General features: G+C 38.5%; 1 protein-coding gene across 1 annotated transcript; it reads right to left on the bottom strand.

Moving 5' to 3' along the window:
• Nucleotides 1-5,576: 5,576 nt before the first annotated feature.
• Nucleotides 5,577-15,553, bottom strand: LOC122670863 (beclin-1-like protein). Its single transcript, XM_043867878.1, has 10 exons — nucleotides 15,316-15,553; nucleotides 14,161-14,513; nucleotides 13,846-14,016; nucleotides 13,156-13,280; nucleotides 12,952-13,000; nucleotides 12,359-12,517; nucleotides 9,714-9,799; nucleotides 8,504-8,575; nucleotides 7,910-8,059; nucleotides 5,577-5,848 (listed from the first exon to the last, which is right to left on the bottom strand). The coding sequence occupies exons 1-10, from the start codon at nucleotides 15,461-15,463 to the stop codon at nucleotides 5,617-5,619; spliced, it is 1,545 nt and encodes a 514-aa protein (XP_043723813.1). The 5' UTR covers nucleotides 15,464-15,553; the 3' UTR covers nucleotides 5,577-5,616.
• Nucleotides 15,554-15,666: the final 113 nt, after the last annotated feature.

Raw genomic sequence — 15,666 nt, 5'->3', positions numbered from 1 at the left:
TATCCTTATGAAATTAAAATTTTCATTCAGACAGATGCCCCTATATATGTTTTCATAGACTCCCGCACTGGTGCAAGGGTTACATGATCAGGCAGCGTTACTTGCCCTTTTATCTCTATTTTCTCTCACTTACTTTGAAAATGTATTCCACATAAATGATATATTTTTAGGACATCCATTGGTGTGACTATGTATTTCACGTAAGAAACGTGAATAAAAATTAGGGGAAAATGTTCTCTATTTGAGAGCATAGCTTACACTGACACTCCATGTGTCTAACTCTTCTCTTTTAGAATGATTCCTTTCTAGGGGCACACATTGGGTGTTACCTGACCCCGTAGGCAACCCGCTTGGACAGAAACATTTCTCCAAAATTAAATTTCAAGTTTCATAGATACTATATCTATTTGTCTTTTGGCAAAGTTTCTTTTTGGTAAATAGTCATGTGGCAAGTTAGTATTCATTGGTCGTCATAAACAATGCCACGATCAATATTATCCTAGTTTTACCATAAAAATGAAAAAAAATCAATATTATCCTAGCTTGTAAAATGATTGATTAAAAGTAAGGAATCCTTTTTTTTTTCATAAGTATTTCAAAAATGTAATTGGTTGAGCCGTTGACACATGTGTGAATCATTATATGATATATGAGCAAGTGTAGTTTCTTAAATCTAAAACAAATGGATGGTAATTGTGCGTGAATTCTCTTATGATAATGTTTATCAAAAAAAAAAAAGAATTGTCTAATAATAATGGAGAAAATTTCTATATAGACGTGTGTAACCCCTGTGTCCAAACACATGGGGACGAAAAAATCACCCTTCCCCCATGAAAGATGGTAATGATCGCCCTATTGATGGCATTGCGTGCGTTCTTAGTTCTTACTGACCTTTATACGATCATGATTTTAAAAATCAATCCGAGCCATGGAGGATCCGGACTCTGGCCAATCCGATTGGGCCAATTCCCTTCCGAAAAGTAGGATTAAGGCATATTTTGGATTGATTCTTATCGATTCCTCACCGATCCTGAATTGATAGGTACCGATCCTGATCTCAATTACGTATTTTTAAAACCCTTAGAACACTATCTCTTTAAGAAGTAAATTAAAAAATTGGTAGGTTCTTCTTCATTAGAATATCCTATTCCAAGCTTCATTGTTCACCGAATAAAGTCAATATATAATCTAGATGGATAAATATTTTAAGTGGTTGCCCAATGTATTCAAGTCTCTGCACTTTTTTTTTTCTACATTATTTTATTTTAATTTTTAAATGATTCTAAATTCTATACACTTCTTCCACAAGATATAAGCAATTACTTCTTCCATGACTCATTCCTTACTTGTGCCGGTCAAAAACGGCACCTTTAAGAAAGAAAAGAAAAAAAAATGGGAAAAAAGGGTAAGCCAATTATTAACTTGAGACTTAAGCGAGATAAGGTAAAGTTTGCAATTTATATATTTTTGTTGGGGAAAAATACCTAGAATGCTGCTTGGCCTGTCCATACATAGTGGGAAGCGAAATGACCACGTCAACCTCAACAAAGGCAACATTCCATCCTTGTTAATGTTTCCGTGCACGAGCTCATTGCCCTCGTGTTAGTGTAGGGGCCATGCTGCCTTTTAGGAAATCTCCATCCCCTTTTTTTTAAGGGAGGGGGGTAAGAGATCATTGTCTAGTCATGTAGCCGCCGCATCAACACGGGGCCTATGAGAGCGTGAGCATCGATTTGGATGTATTTTTTTTATTTATTTATTTCATTGGGGGGGTTGAACGACAATTTTGCACGCTTCTATTTTTAGGCACAGGAAGCACACGTCTAGGCAACATTTTTTTTATTTTATTTTTTATTGTATATAAAAGTGGTGACAAGATTACCCAAAAGATCAATGGGGGGGGAATCTCTCATGCTACATCAATGACGATGTAAACTATATGATGGTATAATGATACATTGGCATTCTATTGTATATAAATGTGGGGACAAGGTTACCCACAACGACAATGTGGGGGAATCTCTCATGTTACATCAATGATGATGGAAAAAATAATTTAAAAAAAACTATGTGAGAGTATAATGATACACTACCTATATTGATCTCGACTGATATCGATACTAATACCGATCGACATTGGCCTTTTAAGGTCAAATTAGACTATTTTGCCCTTCAAAATATTGATACTTAAAATTTTTTTTAGACCATTTTACCCTCCCTTATACCGATACCACCACTAGAATAGCGATTCCTTGAAACCTTGTCCCACATAAATTATTATTTCCATCCACATTTCAAAATTTCCATCATTCTAGACTCGTGAGCTTATGAATTAAAGATTGTATTGAATAGTACAAATCGTGCATGTAAAAGGGTGGGAGTTTAGAGGCTTTAATAGGGATGGAGGGTTTAATACTTTTTCAAGTCCATGTGAGAGAGTCAGAGGGGACATACATGGGCGTTCGACCGTGTATAAAAATCGTTGGCCTAAACTATATAAAGAAAAAGATAAGCTTCAGCATTTATTGGAAAATTGCATGGCATCGTCGTTGTAATCGATGCCAGGAATTCCAAAACAAGGCTCAACAACTTATTGTTCAAATTTCTTTCTCTTAAAGTCCAAGTCATGTTCAAATTAAACATCTTTGGAAAGAGACATGTGAGAATCATTGAAGAAATGAAATTAGTGTCAACTACCACTCACTCATGTTCAAAGTCCATACTTCCATTAATTAAAAGAACTTCAACAAACAACCCACCTTTGGTTCGTCCGCCATTTGATATTTTGTGGCAAATAATTCAGTCGTTAGTCTAACTTTTTTCCCATCTATGGGAAAGTAGTTTCTGAGTATGAAGCTAAAAGTGAAGTGACGGTCTTTTCCCGTCTTTTTAATTTGTTCAAACCACATCAATGAAAACGTGAGGTCAGTTCACGGTTTTAGGAATCGGTACCGGGTCGATTGTATCAGTACTGGAATTGATCGTGACTGATATTGATACCTAATTGAATTGATACGAATCAATTGGTATGATATGAATATAATTTTTGGGAAAGAGAACATTATTTGGTAGTGTGCGGCATGTGGCTCTTGCGTCTAAACACAAGACTACGTGAAATGACCACCACACCGTCGGGGATTTCTATTTTTCCATGGGGGTGGGGTGGTCATTTCATGCAGTCCTGTCTCTAGGCGCAGAAGCCATGCACCGCACGCGATCAAGTAGTATTCTTTTCCCCATAAATTTTTTTTTTTTGGATTTTCTTTCTCGTCACTGTGCCTAGTAAAAATATAACGCTTTACTATTTGCCACATGACATATATGTGTTGGTCCATGTAATAGAGGACTAAGCAAGTATTTCATTGGTACAATTTCAGCTTAAAATGAGTAGAGGAAGTAGTTGCAATTACAAAATATTACACTTTGTATTTTATATTCATATCCATTTGATGTCATTTTGGTAATTTTATTTAAACTTTGAATTAGAGTCATGGTTTTAGGAGTCAAAATAGGATCGATCGAATCGACCGATTCGTATTGGTATCTGTAGAGGCCGATATCGATTCCTGACTGATCCAATACCAATCCACTATACGGATCATGGGTCAAAAGATAATTAAAAACCAATTGTTATTGCAAATCAAGGGTAAAACTGTTTGGTTCAAAGTGAAACAGACCGATCCATGGATTATCACATATATTGCCTAGTGGCCATTGAGATGTATGTAGGGTCCTCTATCACATGGATTATCCCATATATTGCCTAGTGGCAAATAATGAAGCCTTATATTTCACTAGGCATGGTGACCCCAAGGACTCTTCTGTTTTTTTTTTTAATATGAAAAATTGTTGTCTTGATCTTGACACAACTGATACAGCGGTATCGATGTCGGTATTGGCTGCAACTGATACCGTCACTGATATCACAAACTAAATCCATGGGCCAGTTAGGGAGTTGTTTTGCAGGTTCAGATGCAAGCCCATGCCTTGATACATAATCAAAGACATGAAAGTGTAATTGCCTCTTTGTGCTTGTAAGGGAAATGAAGGGAAAGAAATTGAAATTAAATTAAAATCAAAGCTTCAACAAATGATGTAATTTACTTAAAACTGTTAGCATATTTGGTAATCTATTAAGCATTTTATGGCTTGCTTGAAAGTTGAGACACCCTTTACCTATCATGTTTTACTCACGAACACAACCATTGAAGTGAACCAACTTGAAAGTCTACAATTTAAAAGAGGGCTTTGAAACTTGAAAGCAAATCAAATTTAACTTCAACAAGGAAGTGAAGTAAACCTTTCACCTAAGCCACCAACATATTTTCATGGAATTCTTGGCTGGGTTTCTTATGTGCCTTGGCCCTTGAGAAGTCTAACTTGGGACGCCAAGAACAACTTGGATTTGAGAGTACTCTTCCAAGAATGGTATATTTCTCAGGGTATCTTATGAATTGTCTTACTTTTGTATGTCTATGGAAAATGGAATAAAGAAGTATAGATGCTTTATAGGAGGGAAGACGAAAGAAAGAGCAGCTGGTAAGGGCAATGGCAGGTTGACATCATGTCCTGAGACGAAATCTGCAACTTTCAATCAGGAAACTGGAACTTGAAACCATGAAACAGTCTACCTTATCATACATCATGAATCCAGGATGGGCTGGTACCTGAAACGTAAGGCTCATAAAAACCATAATAAACCAATCTGTAACCCCCATTGAACAGTCACTGAACCTTACTATGAAACAGAGATCTCACTGAAAACCCAAGGAAAAAAAACCCCCATATAAGGTGAGCCATATGATAAACTTCAATCCATCTAATATTCTGATTGCAAGCCATAGAGGAAATGTTTCTTTATGATTTGAGTACCAACTTGTAACTTTATATAGGAGTTCTTAGAGCATGCTAACAGTTCAATTGTTGCCCAATGGTAATAAAAGGAAAGCGTAGTTGTCTCCTATACAAGTCTACATGTCAAAAAAATTTACAAGCCCTTGTAACAATAGCTCCTGCCAAGGTCCGAACACAGAAGGCAATGGAGCACATTAAAGTGGTTACCCAACCCACCTTGGTTTGGATCTTGTATGACCAATATCATGTGGGGGTTGTGAATGGAATTTTAAAGTCCTGGCTAGCCATCACTCAGTACCTCTCAACCCACAAGTATCTGCCCTGGTACCTTGTAAATGAGGATGCCATATGTATGTTTCTCATGGCAAGTTAACTATAGCCTGCAATAGATTGAAAAGGTAGTGAAAACTAACCCATTGCCATCCCTAGGCCCATAAAACTTGTGGATAATGATGTTAGTGCCCCCGAGACAAGATTTTGTGTCATAAGAACCCCCCCCCCCCCCGGGCCAACAAAAAAAAAAAAAAACGAAGCAACAGAAAGAGAGATTGAGAAAAATGGATGTGTAAAATGTTATAATATACAGTAAACAGCTTCCTGACTATGCACAGACTATTGACTTGCATGAATGTTGCTATATACATATTGGCATGTGGATGTATAATCTCACCGTATCTTTTCTTTTCTTTTTTCTTTTTTTTTGGGGGGGGGGGGGAGGGTTAGGGGGGGAGATATCTCGCCATCTCATGGGTTCAGTCAATTTCAAGGATCAGACTTAGAGTCCTTAACATGTTTCGTGTACAAAGAGCCTATTCCAGGTACCTCAGCATGCAAAGAGACCATTGCAGAAAGAGGCTGAAAGTTTGTGTTCCCAACAAACCAATAGAGCGCCCATTTCAGATTACAGAGGGTGTACTTTAAAGCTTTAGTCCAATTCTCCTGCTTGTTGAAACTCTGTGTGATGGTGTAGTTCTCCACTCTATCATTCTCAATCCTACAAGGTGAATCCTAGATGGTCAGAAATATATAAAATCCAAAATATTTTAATAATATTTGGTAGCAGCAATCCTTCTTTCTAGGTGGCAATTGCCTTAATCCAATCCATTCCCGCAACCCCCCCCCCCCCACCCTCTCAAAAATAAAAACTTGCACCATTTCTTGTTTCATCGAAAAAACTTGGACCATTTATTGAATTTAGACATCTTGGCTTATTCAAGCATAATAGGTAATAACCACACAATGACTTTCTATTATATATTTTTACCAGTGTCTCATATCCTGCCTGTATCAATCAAAAACCCAACCTCTCAGAAGTTTGGTCTACACAGAGTTTAAAAGGTGGGCCCACCAACGGCATGATCAACAGATGGCTTGGTGAGCTAGATCTAGTTATGAAGGAGTGGGTCCACTGAGGATCATAGACATCAAGTCCATCATAAATGTCCTACTTAGAGGGGAGAAGAAGATCACTGAAGATGTATATAACCTGAAGGTTGGACCAATCGAAAGCTCATTCAACTAAAATTTCAGACAAGGATAGACCTCATTACATAACTAATAAACTTATAAATCAAGAAAGGAAAAAAGACACAAGTTTTAAGTATATTCCCACTAGTGTAAACATTAAACACTCTTAGAAATCCCTTCCTCTCCCTGATGCGGATCCAGGGTTCTGAAACCCGAGTTGGATTGCTTATGGGCCCACCCGAATAATAGATAGCTCAAATTGAAGATGCAGTGGCACAATTGTAAATAATCAGTATTTTCAAGGGTTACTTAGGAAGGTGGTTGAGGATTAGGACAAAAAGGTCTCCATATTTTTTTTATATGGGGACAGATTGGAAGTAAAAACAAAATAAGGATATATGTGAATAATAGAAGTAGAGAGGGACAAATATGGGAAGTCAGAAAAAGGATTAAAACATAACTCACGATTGAAGGATTTCTTCAACCTTTGGAGTTTGGAGCCAAGGAGTATGGTATCGCACAAGAGGAGAACTCGAGTTACAGTCTTTGGAATCTGTCTCAAAAAGCTAGAAATCTCCAGATTTGTTGTCGCCTAGGCTGCTGGTTCGATCCAAACCACTACAGTTGTGAAAATCAAGTGTTTCTTGAACTACAAAATTCTGAAACTTGAAATCAGCGGTAGTTGAAGGTCCAGCCAGGAATCGAAACTTGTGCTCTAAGTAGGATCGATTTCAGCAACTAAAATCCTAGGGTTTCTGATCGTCCAGGTGAATATACCCTCCTTCACCCAAAATCTCAGAATTAATAAATGGATTAACAAAGGAGTTTGACCACACTGACTGGGGTTGTAGATACACCCAGAACATACCACTGAAGGATAACGAAAATACAGGAGGAAGAAGGTGATAATGCTTAATGGAAAGGAGGGACGAGAGAGAGAGAGAGGTATGTGCAGCCAGCCATCGGTTTCAATCAAAAACACTTTTCATTCAAATATCTAATCTGAATAATACGATGGTTCGAGTATATAAAGACTCAACAACCATAATCCTTGTCGAAGTCTAAATTAGAAATCGACTTTATCTTGGACTCAATTGAAACAAACTCTAATTCTATCGTAATTCTAAAACTGAAAAACAAATTCAACTCTAATTGGACTCTTACCTTTCTAAGACTCTTAACATGAATAAAACAATTACAAATAATCCCTAATGAATCCAACATCTAACTGCATCACTCAACCCCCCCCCCCCCCCACACACACATACAAAAAAAAGAAAGGGAAAAAAGTTATGGCTGTGTGCAAGAAAGTTAGACCAGGAAAGTAACACAGTATACAAACTCACATAAAGAGGCGGTTCTATGTGTTTTCACTCTTGATGGACCAAACATCCTAGATTTTTTTTCCCTTCACAATTACTGTTTTCCAACTCCGCCTAATAGTTTGATGCTTGACGTTAAATTGATAAATATATAACATGATTGATTCCTAGATAATAAGACGAATGTCACACACTCACGAACAAGGAAGATATAGAGACTACCAGTAGAATTGAGATACTGTTGCACGAATCAACAGAATGCTTACTTATATGGTAGCTTGAAACATTTTTCTGGAGGTATGTTGTTCTCTTGATCCTTAGAATATGCAAACTCCGCAAAGTCCTTCAAACATGTCAGAAATAGAGTCATCGCTTTGTCATAGCGAGTGCTCCAAAATAAGTTGACAGGACCAAACCTGGGGCAGAGAAAATTATCCCAAATCAGTGTGGAAGAACTTGACGAAGAAACAATGCGCATAGAAATCAAATGACAGACGGCGGCCTAGGTAGGGGGGAGAGGATGAAGCCTGGCTCTGATTAGATCAAAACAATGACCCAGAAACGGCCAATGCCATACATTCTGCACGCTAGGGAGCTCAGACCATCACATTTGATAGTCTTACCAAGGCATGCCTGACCATTTGATTGTTCTCACTCACAAATACAATTATTAGTGATCTCCTCAATGAACCCTTCAAATGGCAGGTCCAATCCCCCTTAATATCTTTTTCTGTGTGCAGTATGCATACTACCTGTTTATTGGTTAATCATTGATACATAATTCAACAAGTACATTAATATCTTTCACATGAATCTTGTAAAGTTGTAACAATCCAATCAAGGGGATTCTCCATACTTACAGCTCATAAGTGTTATTGTTGCTGTCCATAATTCGAGGATAACTTCCCATAGGAAGAATTTTTATTCGATATCTGGAAAAAAAAATTCAGGATATTCCACAATTATTGAAATTTTAGTTGATGTAAGAATGAGACCTAGGTCATGCAAATATGTTTAAGTTGGAGGACAAGCTAGCAAGGGATGGAGCTAGGCAAGGCACTATATATTAGGCAGAACAACTACGTGTAGACTTCTCACATTTCATGTTAACAAAAATTACAAGCAATCAACCAGAACAAAGCTAGTAATCAGCATGCAATTTAACAAAGTGTTAGCTCTATAGTATATCTGATGGGCAAAGAGCATGTTCCATGCTCAAGCACCAACTTTACAATGGTTGAACAAACAGAGCCTGCAATTCATTTGCTCGTACAGAGTAGTCCAACCATAAAATTCCACAAAGGATCACAAGCACAAGAAAGAAGCCAATGATGTGCAAAAAGTGCAGAAAGGCACAAAGCCACCCACCTTAATAATACTGCATCTTCCAAGGAAAGGTACGTTTTGTTACTTAGACTACCTGGATCCATTTCTCTTGACTTTTATAGTAACTTACTGAGATTTTATAAGGAAAAGTAATTATAAAATGCTGCCAGGCACTAGGACCCAAGGTTCCTCAATTGTTAGGCATTGGATTCTGAAAAATCTCATTGTAGTAGCAAGATCCCAATGGAGATGGTTTGTGGAGCTACATAAAGATACTAAAGTTACAATACTACCATGCAAACCACAGAGCTCGCAGCACAATTACGATCAGTACATCAATTATCCAATTCATGTATCTCATTGTGACTTAAAGAGGCATGATCTTCTCAATCAACTTGGGCATACTGAGCTTGTGTTCGTTGACATCGGTTCATCCACCACCAAGGGGGATGTGGACCAACAACGAGTTGGATATGCATTATTATTTTTTTTTGGGTTTATTGAGGATATAGTTATTTAATTTTGTTCCATGCCCGACCAGCCCACACAATATGCATGGAACTCCCTAATTTCACAAGGTAACCAGGGCAGGTAGGCAGGGTGGAAACCTGGCACCTGCTGGCCTGCTTTAATCTGCACCATTGACATCCCTTCAAAAATAATACGATTAACTAGAAACATAAAACAATGATGATGACGATAATGCTAAAATATTCTTTTAAAAAAAAATCAATAGAAGGATACGGGAATTTTGGCCTGAAATATTGAGCCATCGTATGGAGGAGAAGGCACGCCTGACCCCAAGCAGCATTTATCTCATCCCACTCAACCTAAAATTTCAATTTCAAACAGCATGCCCAAGGAAAACATGTTAGGTAATGATTCATATTGTTAACTTCTCACAAAAAATATCATAAATATCAAGAAGCCATATGGCCCATTTCCAACTATTTGGGTATCACAAATTTTTATTGAGGAATGGTCGTGCCATAATGTTAGGACAGGAACAGCTCCTCTCAAGTCTGGCACAAAACCTGTTGCAAGCATGGAGCACTAGGACTTACCATTTATCATATCAAATATTCAAAAGTCGCAACTTGACCACTTCTATCATATAATATGCCCAACCTGAAGACTAATAATGCATAGCAATTAATGAAAATAGTAAGCCACATGGGATACGGCCTCTGTGGAAACAGGGGTAAGGCTGCGTAAATTTGACCCTCCCCAGACCCTGCTAAACGTGGGAGCCTTGTGCACTGGGTATGGCCTTTTTAGTAAGCCACATGGGATTACCCAATCAGCAAGCCCTCACTTCACACCTTATCATACCCCGTATAAAAATAGATGGATTCAGGATCTTGGTCAATTAGAAGATAATTGAACAAAAAAGATAACCAACTAGGAAGCTGCTACTAATCTGTAAGGATCTCACTAATCTAGGATATCTGTCTATGTATGAAAATAAGAAGGAAAAATTACAAGATTAAACTAAGTCAGGTTTGCTTTTACAAAACGATCCACTCATTGTTTCAAGTAACAAAAGTACATTGTTTTAGGTTTAGGTTTACAAAATTAACCAAAACAGTGTTCTTCCCTCAATTAAGGATCATTTTTAACAATTTTACCCTCACTTTTTCTTCTCCGATCACTACCATTCTTAAACCAGCCGCTCTTCACCTCCTACCCCCTTTTCTGCTGCTGCTGCTGCCTCTTCTTGTTCTTTTTCCTCTTCCTCTGCCACCCCACCCATCATGCCTGTGCACCCACACGCTCCCACCCACCCATTGCTACGCCAGAACCCAGCGACCCCCACCCTGCAATCTCTCTCTCTCTCTCTCTCACACACACACACACACACAGCCCTGCCCCACCACCTCTGTCTTTCCCCACCCCACCCTATTCCCTCTGTCGCATACACCCACCTCCGAGGCAACAACACTCCCCTGCCTTGCCGCTCCTATGAGGAACCAGTGTCCTGCAATTTCGCCCAATTTTCACCCTGGACAGAAGTCCGATAGTTGTATAACTTGGGGTCGCATGTGCAAATAGGGCAATTTTACTGGAATTGAAAAAAAATTCAGTGGACCATTCCACCTCTCCTTGTCAGCATTTGCATAACAAAGCTAACGTCCGATGATAACCTGCTCCCATGCGCCGTCCGTAGCGCCTTTGTTTCTCACTGGAGCAAAGTATCGGAGAAGTTGAAGGCTCCATCAAAAGCAGAGGATGCCCCAGTTATAAGCCTTGGAAAACTTTTTGAAGCTCACAGTTTTCTGTTTGGATTCCCATCTCGTTTTGGAACGATGGGAATTAGGAGCTGCTCTTCCTGACAAGAACGTGATTGAAAAAGCCAACAAATCTATATGGATTTTTATTCCGAATAACTTAGATCAAACATCACAAGCTTATCACCAGAATTCACAACTCACTCCCAATCGATAAGAGGTGCTTCCGTCCAACCTCGATAGTATTGAATGCTCCTCCATCCAAGCAAGATAGTTGCATTTTATGGTCAGAACTCAATCCCGGGACATTTGCTCCAGCTGTGATGATCACAGGATTTTGGCAACAGGGGATTCAAGGCGCTGGAAGTGGGTTTTCAAGGGGTGCAGGAGCCTCGCGGTGGAAGTTCTGGTGTGGGGGCCTCGCATCAGAGATTCAGCTGGTGAGAGGTGGGTTTGCAGTGCTCAAAGGAAGGCTGAAGATGGGTAATGAGCCGTGCCAGGTGATGTGGTTGCAGGGAAGGGATGGGCGGGAAGATGGGTAGACGTAAAAATGTCAATAAAGTAAGGGAGGGAGAGACACTGTAATGGTTAGTTTTGTTAAGTGAAACATACAGTGGTTAATTTTGTAAAAGGAAACTCAAAAGTGAGTAATCCTGTAATTTTCCCAAATAAGAATGTCAAAGATTTCATTATCTAGGGATAGAAATCTCAGATTTTCATTGATTCTCAGTTGAATATTCAGTTTAAGCCTACATATAGGCTTTGAGACTGATAACAGAGGTAAAGGACTCATGTTTTCAATAAATTTTTTTTGGAAAGCACTATAAAAATAATGTTCTTGCAATAAATTTCTTCAAGTTGTCCTATCTTATTGGTGCTTCTTAAGCTCAGCAATCAAATTCAGTTTTTACTTGAGAAGATAGTTTCTGTTTTGCGCTTGGTTGTTCAAACAAGAATTTCCACGGATTGGATGGTTATCACCATCTTCTAAGATCCTAGCATATAATATCTCCTAGATGGAACCCAAAAAATGTGTTTGCAGCTGTCAAGCAGATGTACCACGTCTAACAGTAACAAAGCAAAGAAAAGGGCTTTGGTCCATCTAACAGAAGCATTCCTCAATATCAATTCCCCAGATAGCCTACTTTTGAAAAAGCATACCAGTATTTTAGGAAGGCGACCAAGTCGAAAATTGTTAATGGTTCCAAATTCACCATCGTGCCATATAGGGAATGCATCATTAAGGACATTGGTGCGCTTCAACAGTTCCAAATGTGCTAGTGAGACTTCAATCTTAGCCAAAATAGAATCTCTCTCCTCCTGTCAATTGGAAACATCCTCAATGTAAATGCTTGAAAGATTTTTTTTTCCTTGGGAGGACCCGGGGGGGGGGGGGGAGAAAATAAAAGAAAAACCAATATAAATGGCATACTCTATGTAAATCAAAATTTTAAGAAGAAATATACATTCCCGTATCACAGTGGCTATCAATAATGCTAAACCTCACAGGATTAGGAAGGAACATTTTATTCTTACCAAGAGTCTGAGAACTGCACATGAAAATTATAATTAATCCTTAATGAACTCAAATGCATGAACAGAAGAGGTCATCCTTTATATTTCCCTCCAGGAGTATTCTCTCCCCACAATTGCTTCCTTTCTTTGTTTGCCCACAGTTCTTCTATAAAGTAATCAAATTTTGTAATGATGCTGATAACAAGTGATGATAAAACAAAATACTACTTTCAACATACCTGATGCGAAGTTAACTGAAACTGAAAATTGTTGAACTCATGCCAATACCTGAGATACATCCAAAGCAACAATCCGGACAGTTAAATAAATAGCATCCCTCCCAATAAAGATAATTATGAAATGCAAACTTGAGAAAAATGTTATCTGAACCATTCCCTACCTGGAAAGCACTATCAATGACAAGAAGAAGTCCTCAAACTTACCGTTCCTCTAATTCTGTAAAGCGCTTGGATTTCAATTCTAGATCATTCAGCTCGGCATTTACTTCTGCACATTGTTTCTCAGTTTCTTCAATTGCTGCTTCAAGTCTTCTCTCTTCTTCTTCAACCTTAAAACAGCATCAAGAGTTAAACAAACAAAATTTTTAACATTCAAGTGCAGAAATAGATCTAGGTCATTTTCAGTTCATACTACTTTCTAATTCTAAACATGATTTAAACATAAATATCAGAGAACACGGTCTTGCAGCTCAGATCTTCTGATTTGCCCAAAACCTTAGTCAATATTCAGATTCAAGTATAGCTTTATGGTGTAGTTTCCCAATATGAGTATTATTTTACACAGTTTGTGTCTTAGTCTCATGCAGAATTCCCTGATAGAATCAAGGCAGACAGCGATATTCCAATCTCATAGGTTTGGCATATTTCAGAAAATCATAATCCAATACAGCATTCCTCACATAAGGATTAATAAAACCCATAATGTTGGCATGAATCCTTTCTTATACGAATCAAAGTGTCTGGTTCAAAAGGTTCTGAAGATTATGTAAAAAGTTACCATATACCATCTAAACAAGGATATTTGATCCCATAAGTGGTACCTAATCAATCTTCCACAAAAATGAAAAAAAGGAAGGTTCATGGCAAATGGATTATGGATAGTCAAATAAAAACCTTCAACTTCTCCCGGAGAAAATCAGCCTCGCTAAGAACATCACGGGCCTCCCCCTCCAGGCGTTGAAGGCAGGCTTCATATGCTTTGATATCCCTGTTCACATCTTCCACCTCTTTGTCAAGTTTATCAGACAGCACTCGCATACACTCCAGGCATAAAGGTTGCTCAACCTAAGAGAGATAGAGAGAGATAGAGAGAGGGATGTAAAAAATTAGTGTTGCTCAATATTATTAAGAAGAAAATCTAACTTTCAAAGATCAAAAGATCACCAAAGAAAGCTGACAGAAGTGTGTGTGCATAAGTTAAAAATATACCTGTGTTTGGGTGGTGGCAATTTCAAATGCACGCTTCAAGACAGTTATGCTCGAGTGAAACCCAGAATTGTTTGGCTGCAAGGGGCTATTGGAGACTCCATAATGTGATGGTAAATGGGTCCCAATTCCATCAGATGTGGATTCAGACTTGTACATGGAAGCAGCAGCTGGAGGCAACACCACAAATGATTCTTCCATGGTCCTCCCAGAATCAGGCTGTGAGGTGCCACTGCGAGGACGAGGAGGTATCCCTTGTGCCTGGCTTCTTTGCTTTGGCAACACAACAAATGAATTGTCCATGGGGGTTGAACCTGACACACTCCCCATCCCATGGACTGAGGAGCCCTGCATCCCTGCAAATATTTGTCCCAAGTGCACTGAATTAAAAAAGAAAATGAAAGACTTCATCCAAAGTAAAAATGTTCAAGGCCATGTTTAAAGTTGAAGACTGGCAGGCTTTGTATAGAGTTGCGCATTGCAAGGTTTAATTCAAGTGAGGTACCAAAACAGGCTTTGGGGGAAGGATTCAGGTCCCTGCTCCGAGAAAGAGAAAAAGCTAGTTATATGTTTCTGATACGCAGAACACAAGAAGTAAAGTTTACAGGGTAGCTGTATAGTTGATTAAAATTGTAAAGAGTAGTTTAAACACACATATAATTTTTTTTTGGGTAGAGAGTTTAACCACACATTGAAACATTTATTTCTCTTTCCTTTCAGCGATTGAAAAAGTTGAAGAAACACTTGACCAGCAAGCTATATCATACGGTTCCAGTGAAAATTTCAGAAGAAAAGCGTTTGTAAACCAGTTGCCTAAACCAATTAAATTACAACAAGATATTTCGACTCAAATAACCCCCAAAAAGGAATTCAAAAGTCGCCTGGTACTATGGGATACTAAACTTCAATAAAAATTAACCGTTTCAAGGATTCCAACTACTTGACGAAGAGGTCTGCCCATCAAAGAATATTAATTACTAGTAAAATTCCCGTATCAATTCCATAGGCCAAATGATCAACAAAGAAATGCCTGAAACAAATTTGAAACTCGAAAATTTAAAGAAGTCAACAATTAAATTAGCCATTGCGAGAAGCACAGGAAGATTTTAATCAACTAGAAAGTAAAGTAAGAACGATAAAGACAGGAGAAAGCCGAACCAGAACGAGAAGAGTCGTTGAAGAACTTGTCGGCGTATGAATCTACACCTACGACGCAGAGGGCGTGACGACAGTTCTGACATACCCATCTAGGGAGATTCGGATCGACCGGGAAACCCCTGCTTTTATCAGATGGATCGTCCTTCATCTGCTTCTCCACTTTCCAACGTTTCTGGTCTCCGTATGAGCGATTTGCTTGTAAATTGAAGAGACACGAAACTGGGAGAAAGGGAGAGAAGCAGAGGATAAAACGAGAATTTGTTTTGTTTCGCCGGTGGCGTAGAAGTGACTTCTCTTTATCTGAATAAGGCAAATTTAATGAAATTATTACCACTTGGGGGAAACCATGGT

Source organism: Telopea speciosissima, chromosome 1 (assembly GCF_018873765.1).
Source record: "Telopea speciosissima isolate NSW1024214 ecotype Mountain lineage chromosome 1, Tspe_v1, whole genome shotgun sequence".
NCBI lineage: Eukaryota > Viridiplantae > Streptophyta > Magnoliopsida > Proteales > Proteaceae > Telopea > Telopea speciosissima.
The sequence above is the reverse complement of the archived record's forward strand: the minus strand, read 5'-3'. Positions and strand labels throughout refer to the sequence as shown.

Bases quoted from the DNA above. Each gene is read 5' to 3' on its own strand.
- LOC122670863 (XM_043867878.1), bottom strand. From the start codon at position 15,463: ATGAAGGACGATCCATCTGATAAAAGCAGGGGTTTCCCGGTCGATCCG. The intron at 9,800-12,358 runs GTATGCTTTTTC...TTGAAATTTTAG, and splicing joins GTCGCCTTCCTAAAATACTG to GTTGAGTGGGATGAGATAAA. The intron at 5,849-7,909 runs GTAAGCATTCTG...TTCACCTTGTAG, and splicing joins TGTTTCAAGCTACCATATAA to GATTGAGAATGATAGAGTGG.